We start from the raw sequence: 26,255 nt of genomic DNA, 5'->3' as shown, positions 1-26,255 counted from the left end.
ACAGGGAGTATCAATAATTTTTCACCCCTCTTTCTTAATTTTCAAAGGGCATTTGGTAAGAAACTAAATTGTCTCAACAAAATGCAGGTAAACATGCTCAAAAAGAAATGGCAAGGGGTTCCAAGAATTCTAGAAACTCCCAAAATCAAGTGCAGTCCAAGAAGTCCAAATGGCTCTTTAAGAACCCCCCCCCCCCCATGGCAGCACCATTTTTTTCCCAGAAAGTCTGAATCTCCAGTTTTCTCTTTACCAACAGATTTAAGACAAATGGGTTTTAAATATCCATAGTTAGTTACAGATGGCATTGGAGGAAAAAAAGATCTTCCTTTCTGGGGGATAATTCCTCATCTTCCAGATCAGACGTTTCTATCTGTCCATCACATTCTGTCACAGGCCGTGATAAAACCAGTCCCCTTCCCAGGTGGGAAAGGGGTTTTATTCAATGATTTAGTGCTAAAGGAAAAATGTTGAGACCATTTCTGCTCTTTCCTAAACCTGTTTATGATGATGCCCAAATTCAAAATTGTCACTTCACAACCTGTTACTACCTCTTCCTCCTCTTAGTTTCCTACTAACACTAGATTTTAAGATGCTTATTGCATTCCTATTCGTCCAGACATCAAGAGTTTGTGTTTGGATCACAATATCAGTTCTCTGCCTTAACCTTTTGGACTATCCATTGCACCAGCTATAGCTCTTTGCAGGTTACAGGGTACCCACATTTTTCCATATTTAGGCAACTTGTTTTTTGTGTAGTCTGTCATAAATTGTTCTTGGGTGAGAGAAATCTTTACAAAAGCTGGAATTCCCAAGACCTCATTCAATTCTTTGACTTCACAAGTTTGTGTATCAGGGATGTTAGCTGGACACCACTTCCACAGAAAAAGTAGATCTAGCTAGATCTGTTTTAGGATTTTCTACTCAGACTTGGGTCATTACAAGGGAATTCCTCAGAACCTTGGGTCTTGTTGCATTTGATTCTTACTCCTGGCAACCCTCTATAAAGATGCAGTGGTATCCGAAGTCTCTCTGGTCTCAACACCCCTTTTCTTTTTGGATCACAGTGCTGGTGTTTCAAAGAAATCACAGCGACGATATCCCTAAATTTAGGTCTCCCTTTCTCCTTCCCTGTTTCATGGCAATCTTACTACAGACTCCTTGGACTTTACTTGGGGAGCAGTTTCAGGAGGGGTAAAAGTGCAAGGTGTGTGGGACCTTAAGGACAGAATCAAGCACATAAGAGATGCTTGCCCTGATCGAGGGACTCTACTCTCTCATCTTTAGTCTACATGACTTCCTGAAGTTGTTACAGACAATACAACAGTCGTGGTATGTCAACAAGTAAGGAAGAACCAGGTCAATACCCCCCTGTGCAGACTAGCCATGTTAGCTTGGGATATAGCTTTATATCATAAGCCACTCTATAGTCATTCTACATTCCTTCAGAGCAAAATTGTGTGGAAGATAAGCTGAGCAGGACAAGGGCAGACAGTCGGAAATGGAACTAGATTGGGGGTCCGCCAAGATCTGATCCATCTGTGGGGTATTAAAGTACACCTATTTGCCTCCTCTGTAAACAATCGGCTAGTAAGATTCTGCTCAGGACTCTATGCAAAAAGGCCTAAGACTGGTGCCTATTCTTTAACAGGAATGTTAGTGACTTTTCACTAATATCTAGGGTATTTTGTGAAGATTCAGAAGGAATCCCCAAGGTCATAATGGTAACTCTTTTTTGGCCCAGGCAACAGTGGTTCTCCATTTTGAAGATGGCCAGGGTTAGTCACAACAAGCATCCTCAGACTGGCTCTCTCACTCTGGAACAGGGGTGTTTAATACACCCCAACATCAGCTTCAATTCCCTGTCTGGATGACGAAGTCTTAATGCCTTTATAGGCACCTGTTTAAGGTACTAACGGAGGCAAAATCCTGCTGCTGGAAAATCAAATATTAGCAAATAGAGTTGGTGCCAACAACATGCCAGCACTCGCTCTGGGCTAGTTCTGTTGTCTTATAGTATTTGAGTATTGCTATCCTATGGCCTTCCGTATTTCTCTGTCAAAGTTCACTTATAGGTCATTACAGTATGGCTGCCCATGGATTATCCTTTTTCAGTGCAGTCTCATGTCAGAATGTTTTTGAAAGGGGGTTTGCATAAGAAGCCTCCTTGTAAGCTGGTGGCCCCTACTTAGGATCTTAATTTGTGTCTTAGAGAAACTAATATTTGATCCATTTCAACTGGCTAACCTAGCTCACTTTAAGTTCTTGACATGGAAGACTGCTTATTGATGTTTTGACCTTTGCAAGAAGAGTATCTGTTGCTAGCCCTTATGTAGAGTCTTTCCTTTCTCATTTTCCACAGGGACATGGTTTCTTTGAGAACTAGTCCTTTTTATGCTTAAAGTAGTTGAGTTTTCTTTAAGCCAAAATGGGGGGGGGGGGGTGGATACTCTCTATGTCCATAGACCACTCTGGTACTATATTGACAGAAGCCAAGTCTCAGGATCTTTGAATTCGTTCTTGTGAAAGTAAGAAGTGATGTGTAAATAAAATTTCCAAATGGTTGTCTAAGGCTATTACTATTGTACTCATCTCGCAGACAATTTTTCCATGCACAGTGAAGGTTCACTGTGCCAGGGATTTGGCTTCATCTATGACTTTTTGGAATGGGTTGTATCTGTAGATACCCTTACAAAGTGCTGTAAGATTGAATCCTTTTCTAGTGTAGATCTAATCTTTGCAAAAGACCATTCTCCGGAGGCTCATGGACTCTTCTTCAACCCCCAAAATGTCATAAGCTAGGGTGATCTACCCATATAGCTAAGGCTAGTGTAGCAGTGATCATTATGAACATGGTACAGTTGTGTAAGTAAATTTAGCATGACAGTAGATGTTTGACTGATCAGTGCAGTAGCTGCTTCATCCCGCCATCCCTCTTTTTTTGGGGGGTTTATGCCAGGATGTGATTTTTTTTTTTTGTTTTTGTTTTTTTTTTTTCTAGCATTGTCCTTTCAGGGCTCTGCCTCCTTGTCTCTTGGCAGGAAAGCTCTGAAGGGTTTGGTGCCTAAACTTGGTCAACTCATTTTAAGCTGCCTGACAGATTGGGCATGTGGAAGGTGTCCTGAAGCTTTGGAAGATGACTAGCTTTTATATCCTTGGTAGGATGCATCCCATCTAGCTAAGGCTATAGAAGCAGTGATCATTCAAGCATCTACTGTTGGTGTACGTTTACTTATACAACTGTACTTCACTATTCCCTATACATGTGCAATCCTGGGGGGAAGACTGTAATACTGAGGAGGGCAGGAGTCATCATTCTGAAGTAATTCCAGTCTGTACCTCCAAAATGGTGTCTGAGATGCTGTGAACCAAGTGCAAATTCATAATATGAAGGAAGTAAAGGTATAACTTTCAGCTTGTACGAGTGTATGGAGTGGTAATAGATCTTATGTCTTTTCCATCCATTCTTCAACAGATGTGTTACAGATCCATATCTGATTTGGCATTGGTCACTTCATTGGATCTGGTGCACAGGCTCTTCCCCTATCCATAATCCTTGTGCACAGAAAACGCTACCTCAGATGTCACTAGCCTCTTTCAGTGCTGGACTGATCTTTGGTGCTGTGGTGTAGGTGTTTTATAAAAAAGTCAAGTCTTAAGGATTTACTTTAGTCATACCTTCAGATAAGTGCCTTCCTCATCCCCTTTTTTCCTTCCCTGTAGTATCTCTTAGCTTTCATTTAAGTAGCTACTGGTAATTTAAAAATTCTAATACTTGTGTACAACTTGGTAGTATAGTTTTAGAATTCTATTTTGTTTTTACAGTTGCTGCTTTTCTTTTTTTTTTACAAATGCTTTCAGTATTTGCTAAAAGATGTGATTTTTGAGAAGGCTGGCAAGCAGTCCAGCTTTAAGAAGTGTACTCTGCACGTGTGTACACTTCCCGGTTCCAACACATGACGTGTGTAATGTCTTGGCTCCTCACATCTGTGTCCTGCTCAATTTGTGAGGCCTTTAATAGGTTGATACTTAAGGGTCTTCAGCCCACTACTGGGGGGGGGGGGGGGTGGAGACCTTTGGCTTTGTGGAAGCCAGTGGCCTCTAATCTGCTTCATCTTCAAAGAGACAGGAAAAACCTAAATTTTCAGACGAGGACAAATCGGTTTCCTGGAAGACTACCCTCTGACCCCACATCTGTCAACTCCAGCACCAAAATTTGGAAGATCTTTGGAGCACTTTGATCCGATAGTTATCAGATCAACAACTCCAAAGTTCTCTCCTAGACTCTAGTCTCCAATCTTACAAGACAGGCCACTATAGTCATCTAGGCACCCTTCTTCAGCCTCATCCTTAGGCTCCAAGAAGCTCTAAATGATCTAATGGAAATAAATATGGATAGGATGATGCATTTTCTTTGGACCCAGCTCCAGTTGGTTACTTACTGCTTCGACCAATGCCTGATCCAATAGAACTGCTTCTCCCAGTCACTCCTTGATGGCACCTTCTCTCTTGGATCAGAGCCCCTGCATTTGACTCTTGCCCAATGTAGATCCGCATTGGAGCAGAGAGACTACACTTCATCAACTGTGGTGAGTTCTGGAAGTAGTTTCCAACCTGATTGGAGCCATCTTGAGTCCCAGAGCTGCAGTCTTGGTTCAGACTAAGACTAGAATTGGATTCAAGGTCTTATGATCCTTTCCTTCCCTTAGGAGCCTCTATTAGATTTGCTCTAGTGACAACCTCAGACCCTACCTGAATGGCTTCCGGGGTTCAGCCACCACCTAGAGTTAAGGGTCAGTGTTTGAAACTTTCAAGAGAGTACTGCCTCCCAGTCCTTGAGTATGGTCTTGGAGCTAGCTCTACCCCCCCCCCACATGGAATCACCCAGGGTCCATAGCCTGCTTTTCTAGTCCAAGTGGAATAGCCAGTTCTTGGGAGCCTTGAACCAATTCTCCATGGACTTTGTATGGTTCAGTGCTTCCCTGAGCTACCCACAGAGGAGGTTTACAGAAGAGAGAGTAAAAGGAGACACTTGGATTCCACAGAGGAATCCCTAACCACTGACACTGATTTCGAGGAGTTAGAAGTTTCTCCTAGATCTGCAATACCAAAACTGTAGAACCACAGGAATAAGGCAACATGGCATGAAATATTGCACACCAGAGCAGCAAAAAGGTCCAGGAGCATTACCAGAAGCACACCGGAGAATGTAGTAAAATATTTATTGACCACAAAAATCAAGGCTTGAATGCTTTCATACAAGTACTTCATTAGAATCAACATGTACACCATCTAACACACTTAAATACCCTCCCTTGATCGCATATCCAATAAAAATCTCCCATCTATTAACCATTTAACTCCCAAACGGAAAACATTCGTATAAAAAAAAAAATATATATATATATATATATATATATATATATATATATATATATATATATATGTGTGTGTGTGTGTTTGTATATATATATATATATATATATATATATCAGAAATAAATTCAATAAACGTGTACCATTAAAAACACAGTAATACCACATTAAACTTTGTTACATATCAAACAAATCCTAAAAATCCATCTAAACTTAAAAGGGGTTCTAGAACCCCCTATTACACTGTATATGATTTTAACTTTAAAACACTGATAATGGATAAACTCTCATTAAAGCTAGGGGGGTTAGTGGCATCGAGTCTAAGTTGCCAACTTAGCTCCTTGGCCTCCAACAGATCTTCCCAAGGTCCACCCCTGAGATCCCTCTGCACACATTCTAAAACAAAAAAAATAAAACTATGGTTTGCTTGTAATACTGTCCCTCTAAATATACACAGTTGTGTTTTCAATACCAATTCCATACATTAATACAAGAACATTAACAGTATTATTGTCCAATACAGTACATTCACATAAAAAATTATGGAACCATTCCAATCCCAATTCATGTGGGATTACATTGAACAGTTCTACTACTTCTTGGGGGGGGGTGGGGCGGATCAAGGCGAATCATTTTAATATTCAATCAAAAGCCCACAGTAATTGTAATTCTGTTGTGGTCCTTTATTTAACTGCTTAAAATGCGAACATTTTTATGTGGGAAAAACCAAGAGGAAACTCGGGGAACGCATATACGAACATGGGTTGGATATAAAGAAAAGGGATTTGAAAAATGCCCTGGCCAAACATATTAGTGAAAACAGAGACCATAGTTTTGTTTTTTTTTTTTTTTTGTTTTAGAATGTGTGCAGCGGGATCTCAGGGGTGGACCTTGAGAAGATCTGTTGGAGGCCAAGGAGCTAAGTTGGCAACTTAGACTCGATGCCACTAACGCCCCTGGCCTTAATGAGTGTTTATCCATTACCAGTGTTATAAAGTTAAAATCATATACAGTGTAATAGGGGGTTATAGAACTCCTTTTAGGTTTAGATGGATTTTTGGATTTTATTTGATATGTAACAAAGTTTAATGTGGTATTACTGTGTTTTTAATGGTACACGTTTATTGAATTTATTTCTGATTATATATACATATATTTTTTTATAAGAATTTTTTTCAGTTTGGGAGTTAAATGGTTAATAGATGGGGGATTTTTATTGGGTGTGTAATCAAGGGAGGGGTATTTAAGTGTATTAGATGGTGTACATATTAATTCTGATGAAGTACTTGTATGAAAGTGCTCAATCCTTCATTTTTGTGGTCAGTAAATATTTTACTACATTCTCCGGTGTGCTTCTGGTATTGCTCCTGGACCTTTTTGCTGCTCTGGTGTGGAAAGATTCTCCTAGATCCCCACTTAGGATTTGTATGAGATTTATAGACTAAGTAATTTTGCGGCGTGAGAAGTATAGTAAATTACCATCTGCCATAGGGATCAAATTCTCAAAACTCAAAGGACCATCTCCAGGAAACAGAAGGCAGAGAACAGAATGATCTCTGGGATTTTCACCAGACTCTTCTGGAGATTTAACTCCCTGTGGCAGAGGGGGAACTTGCATATTGGATGTCACCCAAAAGGCAAAGGTGGTCCACAAAATCAAGGCTTCAGGGGTCCTTTCTCTGAAAAGCCTTTATAATGTTCCTGAATGGTTGCCCTAACTTGCTCTCTGGAGGCGGTTGGGGGTGGCACAAATCCATTGACGTGGATGTCCATCACTCAAGACAAGTGGGTATTGAATTATTTTCAGAGGTTACTTTATTCCCTTTCCTTTCACTCCATTATGTCCAAGAAAAATTCCTAGTGATCCACTCTCACAAAGAAGAGACAATTTCAGAAGTGTGTGTGTGTGTGTGTGTGTGTGTGGGGGGGGGGGGGGGGGGGGGTGCTTCTAACAAATCGAGTCATACAAAAGGTTCCACTATACCAGATGGGATCCAAAATTTACTCTTGTATTCTTTTTAATGCTATAGAAAAATGGGAACCTAAAGCCAATTTTGGACCTGAGCCACTTAAGTCTCTGGTCATAGTTCAGTACATTCATAATTTATTCTCAAACTTCCATCCTGGATGTGCTCAGTAGATCTCCAGGATGTGAACTACCACATAAATATGGATAGGTGCTCCAGGAAGCATCTCCACTTCCAGCTGGGAGCCAGTAACTTCCACTTCAGAGCTCTACCCTTTGGACTTGCTTCAGCTTCCTAGGTATTTTACCAAATGCATGGCAGTATTGGTAGCTCTGCTCTGACTGCAGGGGTTCAGTGTTCTGTTTGGACAACTGTCATCACCGCACCTTCCAGAAATATACTCATTTAAGTCCCCCACAAATTTCTCAAACTCAAATAGAGGTCTCTTACATATGAAAATCAAATTGTCTATGTATCACCTATATAACATCACCTTCTCCTTGTAATAAATATGGCTGTACACAAACCGCTTTTCAAACTCCCCCATGTATAAAACAGCATAAGAGGGAGCAAAAGGAGCCCCCATAGCAGTGCCGCTTATCTGCAAATAATATTCCTTGTTAAAATTAAAATAATTGTTTTAAACAAAATTCAAGTAACTCCAAAATGTAGGCACTGCGAGGCCCTTCACCCAGTATTGATGCCATAACATCAAGACCCTTACCTGTTGTAATATTCATGAACAAAGAAGAAATATACAAAGTGGCCCAAAAATATTCTTTTCTCCACACCATATTCTGCATTAGAACACACAGCTCTTATGTGTTTTTTATGTGGGCTGGTATGGAACTCAAATATATTTTAAGTAAAGAGTCCAATAATACCCCCACATTTTCCATGTAAGAACCGATGCCAGCAACAGTCGGTCTCCCTGGTGGCCTGCTCACATTCTTGTGAATCTTTGGTATAGCATAAAAATATGGATCTGAAGTAGTTTACTTCATTTGGTCTTCAACCTGTGGGTTACGGTTCTGTATCAGATCTGAGCCGGTAACTTTTACTAGCATCAGCTCCGAGCTCCAAACTCCTCCCCTTACCCATAATACACCTCCACTGCCTTCCATCCCCAGATCTCGTTTGCTGCTAATAGCTTTTGCATCATGTCGCTTGAGCTCCAACGTAGTCAAGTGGGTAAAACCTTTTTGAGTATCTTTTTTTTCTTCAGAATTTTGTTGGATAGTGTTAGTATAGGTCCCCCTTCTCCTCCCCTCGCTTAGTGCGTCAAGTTATATAGTTTTAGGATAGTTAGAACTGTTGTGTAGATTGTAGCTCCCCCCCAGTGTTTTCTGTATACGAGTGTGATGAGTGGGTGTGAGTATGCCAGTTAGAAAGGAACTGCCTTTTTTCTCAAGTTCTCTTTCTACTCAAGCAGAATGGCTGAAAAGCTTGTTTTCAAGCGTTGCACAGTGTAGCCATAAATTATCTCCTGTGGATGGCCACACTGTGTGTTTTGTGCTTGGGCGTTGCCCATCTGAGTGTGGACTGCATATGTGCGGGCTTCAACCCCCACGCCATTAAAGATAGGAAGACCAAGTTGGCCCTCAAAGGCCTTGTTCCCCCTTCAGAATCTGTTTTCTAGTCTCTGGCTTTGGTCACAGGAGCTGCTGTGGCTGTCTCTCCTTCCTCTGGCTTCTCCTCCCTCTTAGGCTGGGACTCAACCTCCTGTACCAAAGCCTGTGGTAGTGGAGCAGAAAAGGGGTAGAGAGACGAAGGCGAGGGAAAAGAGAGAGAGGTCTCCGGACCTCACTTCACCTACAAAGATGCCACGGATCTGTGACTCCCCTCGGCTCCGATCTCCGAGGTTCTCCCTGGAGCCAGAGGAGGCACGTTCAGCTTCTTGGGCCTCGGTGCCCCGACCCACCAGGTCAGAGTCTATGGCCTCGTTTAGGTCCACCCGGTCCTTGTTGGATATTGATCTGGATAAAATGATGAGGAGGTTTATCTGTACTCAGATCCAGATGGGGGTCTTGCCAGCCCCCCTCCCTCAGGAGGGGGGAGCTCGCTTCCCTTTTTCCAACCTATATCTCCTTCTCCGATCCGACCTTCGGGTTCGGAGTATTCGGATCCAAGGTTGGCCTTGGTTAGGGGGTCGGCGCCGACTGTACCTGCTTCCTTGACACCGACAGCTGCCTGTAGCATTTCGGATCCAACCAGCTCTGATCCGAGCTTCTCTTGGAGCCAGAGCTTGGGTGTCGGATCCAAGGGAGTGGAACCTTTTTCTTCGGCTCTGACTTTGTCAGGTCAGGTTCCCTCCCTCGGAGCTCCATCCACCTCAGGCCCGGCTCTGATTCTCTCATCAAAGATGGGAAGACCGGCCTCCTTATTGGTTTCTCAGGAGGTTCGCTCTCCTTCGGCATGTGACGTGGGAGAATGTGTTCTCTCTGCTGGATCGAGACCCCTGACTGCCCCCTCGGTCTCCACCCAGATGCCCTCTGCTCTGTCTATGGTCCCCATTGTTTTACCAGAGGGACAGCCTGTGCTCAAAGAGCCCCAGACTGTTCCCCCCGAGGAACAAGTGAATTGCGAGCTCTCCCTGGAGAGCCCCACCAGAGAGGTACCTCGCAAGCATACATGCAAGAGGAGGCACTTGGACTCCCCCGATTCTCTCACTGAGGACACAGACTTGGATGATGGAGAAGGTTCCCCTAGGTCTCCTCCCAGATGTCTCCTTTGGAGACATCATGGAAATCCTGCACCAGCGGGAGGTTGGTCTGCCTCCAAGCCTTCCTCTGATGAGTCCGTGTTCCTGGAGGCTTTAGGCATGGGCTCATCTACTTCCTGGGTGTCCCCTCCCATTGATCCTTTAGTGGATCTGGTCATCTCGCAGGCATGGAAGGAACCAGACACCATGGAACCTATCCCAAAAAGACTGGATAATATCTTAAGCCCCCCACAGACAGACCAGCATGGAACAAGGGCTCCCCCGTAGACGACATGGTGGTAGCAGCAGCCACTAAGAAGGAACTTACTCAGGAGAGTTCCTCGGTCCATCCTCCTGACCAAGAGTGGCATATGATGGGCCACCTAGGGAAGTGGGTTTACACTTCAGCTACCTTTTCGATTAGGGTGCAGAACTACCTGGCCCATGTCACCAGACTCCCAACGCGACCTTGTAAAGGAGTTAGAGGAGTCTCCCCCCAAGTCCATGTCGCAGGAGGACAAGACTTTGTTCTCAACGAGGATGGCCACTTTAAAAGCAGTATCTAATACGTTCATGCGACTCCTCTCACATGCTACGGAAGGAGCGGCTAGGGCGACTGGGTCCGGTGTGTCCATGAGGTGCAATGCCTGGCTCAGGTTATGTTATTTTTTTGGAACCCTTCAGGGCTTCCTTTGCAAATGCCCAGTATGATGGCTCTACACTCTTTGGTAAGACCGTCAAAGAGACATTAGTCCAGAGTGAGGATGGGAAGACACTGTCTGCCATTGGGATCCACTTCTCTCACCCTCAATGGTCCTTTTCCCAGAACCAGAGAGAGAAAAAGAAGATGTGGTTCTGGAAGTCACAGTATTCCCGGGACACTCAGGGCTCTTCTTCCCCCAGAGGCAGAGGGGGACAGAAAGGATGCCAGCCCAGTGGCAGAGGGGGTCCAAGGAACTTTGGGTCTCAAGAACCTTTCTCGGACAGACCCGGGAAGCAACCCTGAGTGGTTGCTCAGCTGCTCTACCCTAGAGGCAGTCGGGGTGATTGTCCTTGCACCTAGTGACATGGGAGTCCATAACACCAGATCGCTGGGTGTTTCAGTTCATATCCAGAGGATACTCTATCCCCTTTGTGGGTTCCCCCAAATCTCCCAGACACCTCCCGGACTTATCACCCACGCAACGGGAGGCAGCAGCACAGGGCATTTCCAAGGTGCTAGAAAAACGAGCCATCAAAACCGTTCTCCCAGATCTGTCCGGATTGGGCTTCTACTCCAGGTTCTTTTTCGTGCCAAAGAAAACGGGGGACTTAAGGCCCATTCTGGACCTCTCTACCCTGAACTTGTCAGTTGCCAAAGAAAAGTTCCGGATGGCCACATTACAGTCCATCATGACGTACCTGCAAGAGAGCACTGGATATGCTCATTAGATCTCCAGGATGCTTACTATCACATAAAAATACACAGAAGCTCCAGGAGGTTCCTCCACTTCTGGCTAGGAGTCTATAATTACCAATTTTGAGCCCTACCCTTTGGTCTCACCACAGCACCCAGGGTGTTTACCAAAATGATGGCAGTGGTAGCGTCTCACCTGAGGCTTCAAGGGACTCAGGTCTATCCATACCCGGATGATTGGCTCCTCGCTGCTCCCACCAGATGTCTACTCTCCCAAACCAGGGATTATTTCCTGACTCTTGCCCTGCATTTGGGGATAACAATCAACGCATCCAAATCTCTCCTAGATCCTATACAGGTGGTAGACTACATTGGTGCCAGGATAGATACTCTTCAGTGCAAAATCTTTCTGACCTCGGAGAGAGTTCAAAACCTGAGGATGCATGTCTCCCTTATCTACCACTCTCATCTACCAACAGCGGAATCGGTATTGAGAGCCTTAGGCTCGATGGCGGCAACCATAACTCTTCTCCCATGTGCTCGGTTACACAATTCTAAAGTAGACTCTAGCTGTACAATGGTTCCTGTTGGAACTGTCATTGACATTCCCAGTTCAACTCAGTCGAGTCTGTCGGTCATCCCTCATATGGTGGATGTGCTCTCCGGACATTTTGGAGGGGACTTCCTTTTGTTCCAGCCATGGCCCAAGCCACAGTAACCACGGATGCCTCCCAGCTCAGGTGGGGGGCATTGTTCGGGCAGGACAGTCCAAGGCCTGTGGTCCCCCATAGAGACCAGCTTGCACATAAATGTCTTAGAGATGAGAGTGGTCCTCCTGGTGTTGCAGGCCCTACATGCCTTTCTTCCTCTGGGAACAATTGCTATTCAGTCAGACAACATATCAGTGGTCTGGTATATCAACAAACAGGGAGGGACCAGATCTTACCCCCTTTGTCGTGAGGCCATGAGAGTGTGGGAATGGGCGATCTCCACCAGTCGCTTTCTTATCGCAATGCACATTCTGGGACAGTCCAACATCCTAGCGGACAGGCTAAGTCAGACCATTCTGATGTCTTACGAGTGGTCTCTGAATCTGTCAGTGGCGGAACAGATCTTCAGCGAGTGGGATCAAGCTTGCTGCGATCTCTTCGCATCTCCTTCCAACGTGAAGTTCAGCAAGTTTTTTGCTCTGAACCCCCCTGCCGGGGGAGTCTCCCAGAGAAGCTCTAGTTCATGCTTGGTCTCCCGGTCTTCTGTATGCCCACCCGCCAGTACCTCTCATTCCGAGGTTTCTACAGAAAGCTCATCGACTCGGGAGCAAAGTGATCCTCCTTGGATCCTAGATCCATTCAGGATCTAATTTCACACCCTTCGGGGGTGCCTCATCCGAATCTGGACAGCCTGAAGCTCACAGCTTGGCTGCACCAGTTCCCATGATTGCTAGGACTCCTGGACTATCCTTCTCAGTTAGATCTAGTTTGGTGGCTGCTCATAAGTCTTCAACCAGGAAGGTTTTTCGCAGCACGTGGAAGCATTTTTCCTTTTGGGCCTCTCAAAGAAGTTTAGACCCTTTCATGGCTCCTATTTCCGCCATTCTTGATTTTCTAGCTGATATTATTCAGCACTGCCATGTCTCATTTTCATGTGGGCGAGAATTCTGACTCTTTAGCCTCTTCCAGACTTTGTAAAGCCTTTATCAAATGCACCTTTTTGTTATGTCCCCCAGTCAAAGATCCTGTTCCCCCATGGGACCTTACTATGGTTCTTCAAGCTTTGGTCACTCCACCTTTCGAGCCTGCTGCAACTGCAGATCTGAAATTTTTGTCTTGGAAAAGAACTTTTCTGGTCGCTATTACCTCTGCAAAAAGGGTTTCAGAATGACAGGCCTTGTCCATCAAAATTCCTTACATGATTTTCACAAAGATAGGGTTTCCCTTTGAACCAATCCATCCTTTCCTTCCTAAGGTGGCATCACCAGTCAGTATCAATCAGACCATCAATTTGCCTGTGTTTTTTCCTAATTTTACTAACAAGATGACATACAAACTCCACATGTTGGATGTTCATAGATGGTTACAATTCTATTTACACAGGACAAAAAATGTCCGTAAATCTGATCAATTGTTTGTATCCTTCTATAAACCCTTTTGGGGGAACCTATCTCCAAGGTCACTATAGCTAGATGGATTTCTTCATGCATCCTGCAAATCTATAAGGACAGAGGCATGTCTCCTCCAGGTCAGGTGAAAGCTCATTCCACTAGGACCATGGCTATGTCTGTGGCTTTTTGGTCTAGAGTGTCTTTGGATGATATTTGTTCTGCAGCTAATTGGTTCTCATCTCATACGTTTATTTCTCATTACAAATTGGATTTGACTTCCAGAAGGAGAGCATCCTTTGATTCCATAGTGCTCCAGAATATCCTTCCATGAGGGCCTCCCAGGAGTTTAATAGCTGGGGACTCTGTCCCACAGGTTGAAGACCAAATGAAGTAAACTACTTCAGATAAAGAAGTTATGTACTCACTGTAACGTTCCATCTGAGTAGTACTTCATTTGTCTTCAACTGTCCCTCTCTCCTTCCCCCAGATCTAGGCATATAATCAGCCAACGGGCTGCAGTATAGGTCACAAGAACATTTTTCAGGTCGGGTTATCAGTATAAGGTTCAGCAAACTCAATCTGGGGTTGGAAGGCAGTGGAGGTGTATTATGGGTAAGGGGAGGAGTTTGGAGCTCAAAGCTGATGTTAGTAAAAGTTACTGGCTCGGATCCGTAACCCCCAGGTTGAAGACAAATGAAGTACAACTACTCATAACTTCTTGATCTCTAGCATTGGCAACAAACAACTTCTTAACAGACTGTAATGAAAGGAACCCCAGTCTTCCCCCTTCTCTAATAGTTCACTTAACTCAATTTTAAACCATGAAAGAGGGTTGTAAGGGAGCATAACATAAATTCTGTTGTCACACACAAGTTCAGTTACCATGTTCTGGTAGCCAGCTTTGTCCATAATAACCCAGTTACCACCCTTGTCTACTACCCTAAAAATATAATCTCCTATCTGGCCACAAAATTTGGAAAATTCCTGCCATTCTTTACTTAAATTAAATTTACATTTGAATTTACTAAATTCTTTTTCACTGTTATTCAACAAATTTTCAAATATAGCAACAACAGGAAACAGTTTAGGGGGACAAAAGATGTTTTCCACATTAGGTAAACTAGGAATATTAAACTCTAACAATGAGTTCTCAGACTTTTCAGATATGGATGAAACATTTCTTTGCACATTAAAGTATCTCTAGAAAAAAATGAAGTTTACGACAGAATTTACTAGCTTCAGTAAGTACATTAGCAAGAGAGGGACATTTAGTGGGAACAAACTTGGCTCCCTTTAACAACACACCAATAACTGTCAGAAAGTGCTAAATTAACAATGTTAAACAATCAACATTACTACCTTGAATTTCATTGAGTCCATTATCAACAATTTGTGAAGATGAATGTTGCAAATTTCCAAAAATTAACATTTCCCTTTCTTTTTCTGTTTTCTGCCTGTATTCCCATTACTGCTGCTGTGCTGAAAACCAAGAGCCCTCTGATGAACCCAATTGGTTCTCCTGACCAGCTGATCCTGCATTAGGCAGCATCTCAAAAGAGACATTCTTTTTGACGAAGTTTCAGCTGAAGAATGAGGAATCATTACTAGATGACAAAAAAAATGTTCTTTCTATTTTGCAACCTTCCCTTACGAGGGAAACAGTGAACTGAATACAGAGAAGCATTGGCAAAATCATCTATGTCCCTTTCTAGTTTTTTTCTTTGTGCTGATCATTTCAGCTTCCACTTCATTCAGTTTTTGTTTAATGTCACCAAATTTTGTGATGAGGGCTCAGAAATTTGTTGTTTTAGTGAGCTCTCTAGGCAAGTAATCTCTATCTGAATTTGTTTCAAAATACACAAGTTCCTTTTCACTAGGATTTTAACCATCCCAAAGTACATTGTAATGAAACCTCATGCCATTTTAGCAATAAATCTTGTTCTGCCTCTGTGAACCCTCCAGCTAGAAGTTGGTCTATACGTAGACCTCTGGGAGTTGTATTTGAAGCCAAATATTTCTTTAGCAGTTTAGTGTCATAAAAAAGATTAATTTCTTTTACCATCAGTCTCTCCAGCTGTTCAAACGTCACTAACTGGGCGTTATAACCTGCAGAACTCCATGGATCAGCTCCAGTCAACTGGGATTCTCTCTCTCCTTAAGTAGTTCCATGAACAAGCTCTTTGTTGCAGCTTCCATAATAACACCAGTCACCAAAAAGAACTGGTAACACCAACAGTGCCGCACTATAAACACTTATCAAAACCAAAGAAAAAACACAAAACCTAATAAATCCAAAAGGTGTACACAGATTTGGAGTACCAAACAGCTTTAATCCTAGTACCTCAGCATTTCGCCTTCAAGGGATATCAACATATCAAATTCTAAAGCTTAAATATACTAAACAAACAATTGTTTCAAAATGTGTCTATGCATCCCACTTTTAAAGTGACCAGTGCACATTATACATAAACACATCCCTTAATCATGTTGTATTTTTTATGTAAATTTGGTTGAATTTGTTTGATGTTGTTGCTGCAGAAGTCATTGTAATTTTGCTGCTGCTGAAGTTCTATGGGAAATGTAGTAGTTTTTCATGACTAAGGGATATGTTTATGTATAATGTGCATTGGTCACTTTAAAAGTGGGATGTATAGACAAATTTGTCTATTTAGTATATTTAAGTTTTAGAATTTGATATGTTGATATCCCTTGAAGGTGAACTGCCAAGGTACCAGGATTAAAGATGAAATTTGTCTTGGAAGACTTTATTTTTGGTGGCTGTCTCCTCTGCCAGGAGAATATCTGAATTACATGCCCTTTCCTAAAAACCTAATTTCACAAAGACTGACTCTTTCTCTCTCATTAATGTGACTTCTGAATCCTCCATTAATCAGTTTATAAATTTGCCAGTCTTCCCAAATTTCTAGGGTAAATATACCTTGCATTTGCTAGATGTTCCCCACCACCAGTTGAGTTTTTAATTGTATCAGACAAAAATCTATCAAAATATGATCAGGTATTTGTCTCCTTTCCAAAGCCAAATTAGAAAAAGCCGTACCCAAGGGTCACACTGGTTGCTCAGTGCATTTCCTCTGCTTATGAAAAGGGGGTTATCACTCACTTAAACCCTTAAGGTTCATTCTTCAATGTCTGTGGCTTCATCTACAACCTTCTTTAGTGTCCCAATTGATATGTGCTGAAACTACCTGGTCAAAGGTCCGTACCTTCATCTCGCACTATAAATTGGATATCTAGTCTAGATCAGTGGCCTCCTTTGGTTCAGTTGTGCTGAGGAATATCCTTCTGTGAGGTCTCCTTAATGCAAAGGAAGCTGGGGACTCTGTCCCATCAGTTCAGGAATGGATGGAATACATCTAAACAGATATAATGTTATGGCAAGTACAGAATTTAAAATTTTTCTCAACAAAGAAAATTAGTAAGGTTTGCAAAAGATATTTGCTTATTGATGGCATTTTCCGAATGAGCTCCTTTATGCAAGCTGGTCTTTGCCATCTGTGGCAAACTATAGATTTTTCCTAGTAGAAAGTAACTGTGCAGGTGGAACTCTTTGACTACTATCAAAATGTTTGGATGCCAGCTTACAGTTTAGATTTACATCAGCGTTTCAGCTTTTTCTTAGTTGCACAGGTAGGTAAACTTGGTCTTTTCTGTGTCTGAGTTTAAAGTTCCAAAGTTAATATGAAGGCATGTATTAATGGTTATTGAAGAGGCTTGAAGATGAATATTCATGGGAAGCTGAATGGGACTTGAGTTTCAAATTGATTAATACCCCTTTTTTCCTTTGGTCTGTGCTTGAGTATGTACAGTAAGTTTTATTTTCCTCCTTTGTCTACCAGACCCCTGCTGACCATGAAGCCCTGTAGACCCATATCTTCCCCTAGGGCAAGATCCCTCCTACTCATTTTACTTTGTGGCCAGAGTAGCATGAGCCATGAATGTGATTCCATCATACACCCTGGGGATAAGGAGATGTCGTATTTGTTTTAGGCTGTGTACTCTCTCCTCCCACCCCACCCTCACCCCCATGCACACACATGCACAGCTGCTGTTGGATGCTTATAGGTGTAAAACTTGACATGCACCTACATGTGGCCCTGCCCCTTGAGGCATCTCCCCTGTTGGATCCCTGTTCACCAGTGAGTCAAATGAAGTGTGCCCAGGCATTTAGAATTTCAAAAGGTAGCACGCACACCTTTGCAGATCTTGCAAATGCTAGTCATGGGTCAGATTATGGAATAAGCTATGCTTGTATAGTTGTATAAGCATTAAATGCATTAGTGATGCAGTAATGCAGTACATACTTCCATTTTAGGAACTTTCTAACATTTGGTTTAACTTGTTAATATTTTGGGGATACATATTCATGATTTTCCAGTTCAGGCTTGTTTAACGGAGTAACTTGATTGTTTTTTGTAAGTAAAAGGCTGAATTTTAAGTTGGCTTCACAGTTAAATTTAATGAATGGTATCTTAACTGGTGCTGTCAGACTGCATCTTTGTCCAGGCACAGGTTAAACCCTAGAACATCATTTTGCCTAGGGCTGGTTGGGTGCTGTTACTGCCTGATTTGTTTCTAACTACTTGGCCTGTAGTTGCCCTCTGGGAGCATGATGATGCTTACAAAGTCTCTCTTCAAGGTACAAGTTAATCTGGGTAATCTGTTTCAGAGCTGTATGTAATAGAACTATACAATGTCTTGCTTTTAACAGTGTAAATTTAGTGAATTCCAATGATCTGTCACTAGAGCGAAGGCAAATGTTTAAAGCATTTCAAAAAATGAATCTGAAATCCCTAATGTCAGTCCTCATGTAACTAAGGAGGACACAATTCCAAAATTTGCTGCATATGATGCATTGGGAAACTCTTTACTCTGTTTTTCTGATTTCTCTTATAATACTAGAGTTTTTTGGTGAGTAAGTACTACTTGAAGCATAGAACTGTGCAGAGTCTATATTTTGGTAGTTGACATCTGAAGCAGAACCAGCTTTCTCAGAGTAGAGAATTTGGGGAAAAATCCATGGGACATTTATTTCTCCTGAAAGCTACAGAATAGATAGTCTGCTACATGAGATGGGTTGTTGTGTATCAGTTTTGGTACTTCAGCATTTTGTTTTTTGAAGTTGACTGTTGGAACAAGGTATGCAAGGCAGTATGATAAAACACTTTGTATTGCCTAGTACCAGCTTCTAAGTCAAATTGTTGACTAATGTGGGCAACCTTGGTGTCTGGCTTTTTGCATTTAATGGTCTGTGTCTAAGTAAACAGCCTGGTATTGTTTACAATAAACCTTAGCCCGATGAGTAGGAAATAGATACCCACTGTAGATGGTAGATGCATGACATAACTAAAATCATGCAAATAATATTTACATGTAGGTGCTTTGGACTAAGTAGCAGTGGATAACCAAGCTTGTATTCCTGCCTCCTGTTTGGGTGGAGGTACTAGTTATGTGGGAAGGGGAGGGGAACCTAACTGCATCCCTTTCCCAAAGACACTTGCCAGGTATTTTTGTTAAAAGCAATATCGAAGGTTTTCCGTACTGGATCCACTCGCCCAGTCTATGTGCAACATAGTACATCATTTTGATTCCCCAAACTGTGAAAGGCCCATGTTTTGTTGCAGTTCCTTGGCACTCCCTGAATGGATACTGTGGCTTAATGGTGGTTTGATTTTGTTTTGTAGATATCCAGCTGTATAGAAATTTACCTTTTGCTGTTTAAATTGGCTCATCTTATGCATTCAGGCAAGCTGTGGTATGGATTTGTGCCACTAGCCAGCAGTCTTCGTGTAAAGACCATTGGTGCACTTGGACAGTTAAGTGGGTACAGTTAATTTTTTTTCTCTGAGGGCTATTGCAGCAAGTTTAATATGGTTCCAGAGGAGTGCATCCATTGAATGTTGGAGGGGGAGGGGTTGAGTGATTGAAATGTATTTGTATAGGTAGAAAATTACAAACCTATTTGTGTGATAATTTTTACTGTATTCAAATTAGTACCTTTCCCCCATTTAATGTCAGCTTTTGGCTTTGTTTTTCAGACCCCTTTGCTGATGAAGCGAAGGGTGATTACTTGCTCCCTTCTGGGACTGAAGATTTTATTCATATAAGGATCCAGCAGAGAAACGGCAGAAAAACTCTTACAACTGTCCAAGGAATAGCTGAGGAATATGACAAGAAGAAACTGGTGAAGGCTTTTAAGAAGGTGTGGCCTAAACTTGGTGACTTAAACTTGTTTTAGTACAATTTACTGTATCATTCTATTTTGGGGAGGGGGAGGCATTGGTGATGCTATTCATATTAATCTTGCAGTGGGCTGATGTGAGACTGGAGGCTATAGTGGATGTTTTGAAATCATGCTGCCATATGTGGTGTATCTTGCACTTTGACACAAGTTCGTGTGACACCCCCCCCCCCCCAATGGAATTTAAGCTTTTGTGCCTCCATGTGGTATAGTTTCATGCCTGTTTCTCATTCTGTCAATTAGCAGATTCTTAACATCACTCCCTATTAGATCAGCACTGCTTCCATCTTTCTTTCCCTAGCTTGTAAAATGCAGCTACTTCTGTGTGTGTTTTTTTTTTTTTTTTTGGTAAGATTTTTTTTTTTGAGTTGGAACTGGCATTGGTTTCCATACTGCAGGGATCTGATTTGAAGAAGTTAAAATTTTTCATTTTAGCACATTCCTCACCTTTGACTCTATGCTGGAGCAGTTTGAACTATTCAAAACAAGTTTACTGAATTGGAATGTGTTCAGCATTTGTAATGAAGAGTTGATATAAAGTCAAAGTAAATTTTGTTGTCATACAGAAATCACACAAGTGCAAAAACTGAATGGAATTCCGTATCTCCAGACAACATATAGACTATTTTCACAGACATTTACACATGTAACTCCCAGCTATTACATCACGGACATGCAGGTAGACAGGCTGATATTGCACATAATTAGAAACACATTTTAACACTTTTTGAACTAAACACTTTTGCATGAGACTTTTGTATTGCACAGGTACTTGTTTAAGGCATTGCACTGATCCTTGCACAGAAACAGACATTTAAGTATTGCATTGTGAATATTAGAGGATTGCACTATGGATCTTAGAGTATTGCACTATGGTTAATTTGCGAACTTGCATGTATTGCACTGAAAGAACAGATATTTTACTGCATTGCTGCTGCCCTAGATGGCCTATAAGTAAGTCATGGTGAATATTGCACTAAGTATTAGGTGAGACTGGTAACCAGGTTCTTGCACAAACTGAGACCGTTTCTACTGACCCAGTTGGATATCCATGGAGTGTAGTTGTTATTAGAATTCAGCAGAATGATGACAGGGAAGAAGCTGTTCCTGAATCTATAGCTGCTTTCCTTGAAGGAAACCCTATTATATGGGATCTGAGGTCCTGTTCATCCCATCCTTTGATCTGGCCGTTGGGTCTTTGGGTTGCTTGTCAAATCCAAACCAACAAAACTAGTACTCCAGACTTGAGCTCCTTAAATTCCCCTCCTGCGCAGGTATCAGAAGCCAAGTGCTCCACCATACCTCTTATGTTAGTCTATAGAAATACATAGATTCTGTATAGATATTTTGTGTGTGTATATATGTGTATGTTTATACATATTGATCACTGCCTCTTTAGCACTGGCTGTATGGGTTGTATCCTGCATAGGATACAACAGATGACCAGCTTTCAAAGCTTCAGACCACCTTCCACCAGATGATCAGCTTAGCTCGAGTTGACTAAAAAGACAAGTTTGGGAGCAAAGTCCTTTAAAGCTTTCTTCCTGCCAAAGAGTACACTGCTCTGTGAGCTTTTTAAGATCACCTGTCAGCTTGTGCTGTTTCTTTGGGCAGATAAGTTCCCATTTGGAGGGGGCCTTCTATATTTTTTTTTATTCCTTTCCTCTTTAGGAAAGTTAAAATTAGGAGTGTTTTAACAGACTCTGTAGAGTCTAACGTACTTTTAAGCAAAGCAATGGTTTTGTCAGTTTAAAAGTGGTGTAAAGCAGCAAATAATTTTTTTTTCTGTGGAGAAATTTTTACTTTTATGGGGCTGGCATAGTGTTAAAATGCTTTTTACTGTTTTGTCAACTTTTGTGGTCTGGCAGTTGCTGTTGGAAAGAGGCACCATTTTCTGCTTGACCATGGAACAGACTACCGGTCCCACAGTTGGTCCTTACGCCAAAAAAGTTGAGCAAATAGCTTTTGCCACCATATCTGGCCCCAGGTGGGTGCCTCTGCTGTGGCCATTTATTGTACCTCACATCACTCCTCTTTTACCCCAGAGCCCTGTGGTGTAGCACCTACAGCCTATGTGGACTGGGGATTAAACACTTCCTCTGCTGCTTTTGGGGGTCCTCTCAGTGGGCATAGAAGAAGCCACTCTTGTCGGTTCTGGGAGAGGGAACAGAGAAGTTTCCTTGTCAGAATGCTGTGCCCATCTCTGGGGAAGCTGATGCTATCATTAGTTAACACTGTTGGCCCCATTTTTCCTGTCAAAAAGAAATGGAAAACCAAGCATATGTCTACTTTCTCAGTTTTCTTTGAATAGGAGTAGTCTACTGGGTCTGACTGTGGGTTTACTTTACAAGGACCAAAAGCCTGAATTAGTTTCTGGTAAACAGATTAATCTCTTCCTGAAGAGATTCAGGATTCTGAATTTGGATGGAAACATGATTTTTCCTCAGATTTCTGATTCAGACTCTTGAGCTCAGTTTCTGATGCTCCCTGCAGAGGTTTCTTTCTCTGAGACTGTTGCTAGAATGTCCCCAGTTTCCTCAGTGGGAGAACACTGAGGTTTCTCAGTTCCTCAGAAAATACTACAAGTTATTACAGAAGGGTTTTCCATAGCCTACACCATTCCTCCTGTTTTTGCTTTAGTGGATGTTACTGCCTGCAATTTTCATGATGCTCCGCAATGTGCCCCAAAAAGATAGATGGGATGTATAAAGTTTCTTGATATTTAAAAATGTTTGTACACTATTTCCAAATCTAACCCCACAGCTATAGATTTAGTTGATCTCACTGCTGCTAAACCCTTAATTCTGATCCTACTCTTTCTAATAAGGATGAGACTATTGATAGTACAACACCCCTTTTGGAATGTACCTCACAAGACATCTGCAGCAGCTGGAAAGGCCACAGAAGTACCTCACAAAGAGGATTACTGGCCTCAAACAAATGCCCTACACTGACCATCTCAAAAAACTCCAGCTTTACTGCGTAGCATATCACCTACTCCGAGGTGATCTCTGCCTAACATATAAAGCTATGTCAAATCCAGAGCTGTTGGACATGCTGCACCTAAAGAAATCCCAATCCCTCTGAGCTACACGCTCTAGGGACCTAAACCTTGTCACCACAATAAACAGGACATGCTGGAGGGATAGATTTCTGTCCCAGAGACTTCCCATACTCTGGAACAGGCTACCCATCTATGTCAAGCAAAGTTCTTCATTAGCACTCTTCAAGAAAAATCTTGAGGGGATGGGAAATAGGAAATACACCCCGGGGATCACTTCTGTGTCTCTGCTCGACAGTGGCACAGGAAAATAACTTTCTTGGGTGGCATAAGCCAGGGAAGCTTGTTGGCTAGGCTTACGTAGGCCCTTGGGCTGATAGCCTAGTACCTACCTATGAACCAATGATAGGTTCTGGGTGGAAAATATGTATACTTCTGCAATTTTGGCTTTCTAAATTTTGAATTGTCAGACTTGTTCTGACAAATTGAAATGTTTTATCTGCAGTTTGAGGAAAAATCTGCTTTTAAAATATTTTGGTTTCTTCTATTGCACAGGTCACTACTCATTGTTCAGTGAGTGGGAGACAGATACTACCAGGGCTATCTCCACTGGTACTGTTTTGTGGAAGTTTGCAAGGCAAGGGGTCTTTCCTCATCCTCCAGATCCCCCCACCAGTTCTTCATCACATGCTATCCAGAGGACTTATGGAACCAGTTACCCCTTCCAGGGTGGGAAAGGTTTTTATTCAAGGGTATTCTAGTGCCAAAAGGAAGTTATTGAAGATCAGTTCTGAATCTTTCTTTCCTAAACCTTTTTGTTGGTGCCCAAATTCAAAACAATATAACTCTACCTGTTACCACTTAAGTTTCCTAGCAACACTAAACTTAAGATTCTTATCACATCCTTATTCATCCAGACTTCAGACTTTTTTTTTAATGTTGGCCAGACACGCACAACTTTATCAGTTCTCTGCCTTACACTTTGAACACTCTTGGTAGAGTGGATAGTCCATAGTGTCTGACTTTAGTTGTAGCTTATTGCAGGCTACAGGGAATTCAGTTTTCTTTGTAAAGATAAATAGTCTTCAGAGTATTAGGAATCTCCCTGTCTTGGGTGAGAGAGCTGTTGGAATCTCAGCTTATGTAAGAATAATCAAGTCTTTCTTGACTCCGTCACACAGGATTGTGCTCCTGAGATTTCAAGTAGACACCTCAGTTCAGAACTTTTTCTTCCACATGGAAAAATACTTTGACATGTTTTTAAGGTATTCCACCTCACTTTAGTCACTGAGAGAATATCTTGGGATTTTGGGTTTCATGGCATCTAATTCTAGTGTCCCCCCACCCCCCCAGCAAAACTCCACAAGACCGATACAATGGTATCTGAAGTCTTTTGGTCGCAGCATAAACACCCTTTCTTTTTGAGTTCCAGTGCTGGGGTTTGTCAAAAAAGAAATTTTTGGTGGAGACAATGATTATCTTAATCTGACTTTGCTTGAGCAGTTTCAGGAGAGATAAAAGTGCAAGGGTATGGGACACAAAGGTCAGATGAAAGCACAATAAATATCAAGGAAATGTTTGCCCTAATCAAGGCACTCAACTCTAATCTTTGGTCCCCCTGACTTCAAGTTGTTGCAGACAATACCACCGTCAAGTGGCACATCAACAAGCAAGGGAGAACCAGGTTGTACACCCATTGCAGATTAGCCATGTTACCTTGGGATATTTTCACAGCACTGTCTAACTCTGCAAGCATCCTACATTCCATAAGAAAGAAACTAATGTGGCAGACGAGCTGAACAGGACAAAGTCAGACTCTCAAGAATGGAAACTAAGTTGGGGGTCGCATCTTATAAGATTTAATGCACCTGCTGGAGATTTGCCCCCAGTTCTGAATAACCAGCTGGCAAGATTCTGTTCCAGGATTCCAAGCCTTTTTTCCTTCGCCAAGAATGTTTCTATATGCTTTTCCACCCTTTCTAGAGATATACAGGGTATTTCTAAAGATTCAGGAGTCCCCCAAAACATTGTGCTGACTCCTTTCTTGTCCAGACAGCAGTGGTTCTCCTTTTGGAAATGGCCAGAGGCAGTTATTACAGACTTCCTCAAAGAATGGATCTAATAACACAAATCAGGGGTGTCTGATACATCCTGACCCTAATCATATTCAACTGACTGACTGCGGGTCTTACTTTTAAGGCACCTGTTTACTGAGGATATACAGCAGGTACTAATGGAGGCAAAGCCCGCTATTAAAAAATCATATTAGTAAATGGAAAAAATTTCTAATGGGTGCCAACAACATAACTACACCCATTCAGGACTAGTTCTCTTGTTTTAAAATATCTGCGTTATCTTACGGCCTTCCTTAATCTTCCATTAAGGTTCATCTATCAAGCCATTTGAACACGTCTGCCCATGGATCCTCTTTCAGTGCATTCTTATGTGAAAAAAAATTTGAAATGCCTTTTGTGTAATAGGCCTCCAGGAAAACCAGTGGCTCCTCTTGATCTTATTTTTGTGTTGGAGGCTAACACTTCCTCAGAGTCAGCCAGTTTAGCTGGTTCAAATGGGGTCTTATCATGGAAAACAGTTACAGATTGCTTTGACCTGTGCAAGAAGGGATCTGAGTTGCAGGCTGTTATGATGAGTCAATTCTATTCCCGTTTCCACAGAGACTAGGATTCTTTTGAGAAGTAATCCATCCTTTTATGCCTCAAATGGTCCCAGAGTTTACTGTAAGCCAAACTGTTCATCTTTCTTTACTGTACCTAAAAATGGAGTAAGGATAATCTATACATTGGATGTCCACATACAACTCTGGTATTATATTGGTAGCACTAAATATTTCAGATGTTTGATCAGTTTGTTTCCATATTAAGGTAAGATGACCTGCATCAAAACAGGCTTTCGTAATGGCTGTCTAAGGCTATTATCTTTTGTTATACTCAACAAAAAACTATTCCAGGCGGGTTCACTGCCCACTCTGCCAGGGCTTCATGTATAGCTTTTTGGAAAGTTGGATTCTAGAAGAAGTGACAACTTGGTCCACCGTACATATGTACAAGGCATTACAAGCTTAATTCCTTTTCTAGGTCCAGACCAGGCTTTGTTAGGACCATTCTTCAGTGGTGTCCTGGACCTCCTTTCAGCTCTCAAATGTAGCATCCAACCATATAGCTAAGGCTATTGTAGCAGTGATCAGTATATGATAAAGACAGTAAAGTTATGTAAGTAAACTTAGCATAAACAGTAGATGTTCGAATTATCACTGCTGCAGTAGCTGCCTCCTCCCTTCCCCTTGTTTTTGTTTATGCCAGGGTGTGGACCTCTTTTCCTTTTTTCTTTTGGGGCGCAGCCTTCCTTTCTCTGTTAACTTAAACTCTAGCTTGGTACTCAAATCTGTCTTTTAGTCTGCTCGAGCTTGCTGACTGGCCATGTGTATGGTGACCTGAAGC

At 42.1% G+C, this 26,255-nt stretch overlaps 1 protein-coding gene across 1 annotated transcript in view; it reads left to right on the top strand.

The window, feature by feature from the left end:
• The window catches only part of LOC122793760 (eukaryotic translation initiation factor 1-like), a 253,101-nt gene that overhangs the window by 137,696 nt on the left and 89,150 nt on the right, over positions 1-26,255 (top strand). Inside the window, exon 2 of the mRNA XM_044061957.1 lies at positions 19,594-19,757. Coding sequence (XP_043917892.1) covers positions 19,594-19,757 — 164 coding nt within the window. The remainder of the gene's footprint in view (positions 1-19,593; positions 19,758-26,255) is intronic.

Source organism: Protopterus annectens, chromosome 2.part0, assembly GCF_019279795.1.
Source record: "Protopterus annectens isolate FY-2018-M chromosome 2.part0, PAN1.0, whole genome shotgun sequence".
Classification (NCBI taxonomy): domain Eukaryota; kingdom Metazoa; phylum Chordata; order Ceratodontiformes; family Protopteridae; genus Protopterus; species Protopterus annectens.
The sequence above is the reverse complement of the archived record's forward strand: the minus strand, read 5'-3'. Positions and strand labels throughout refer to the sequence as shown.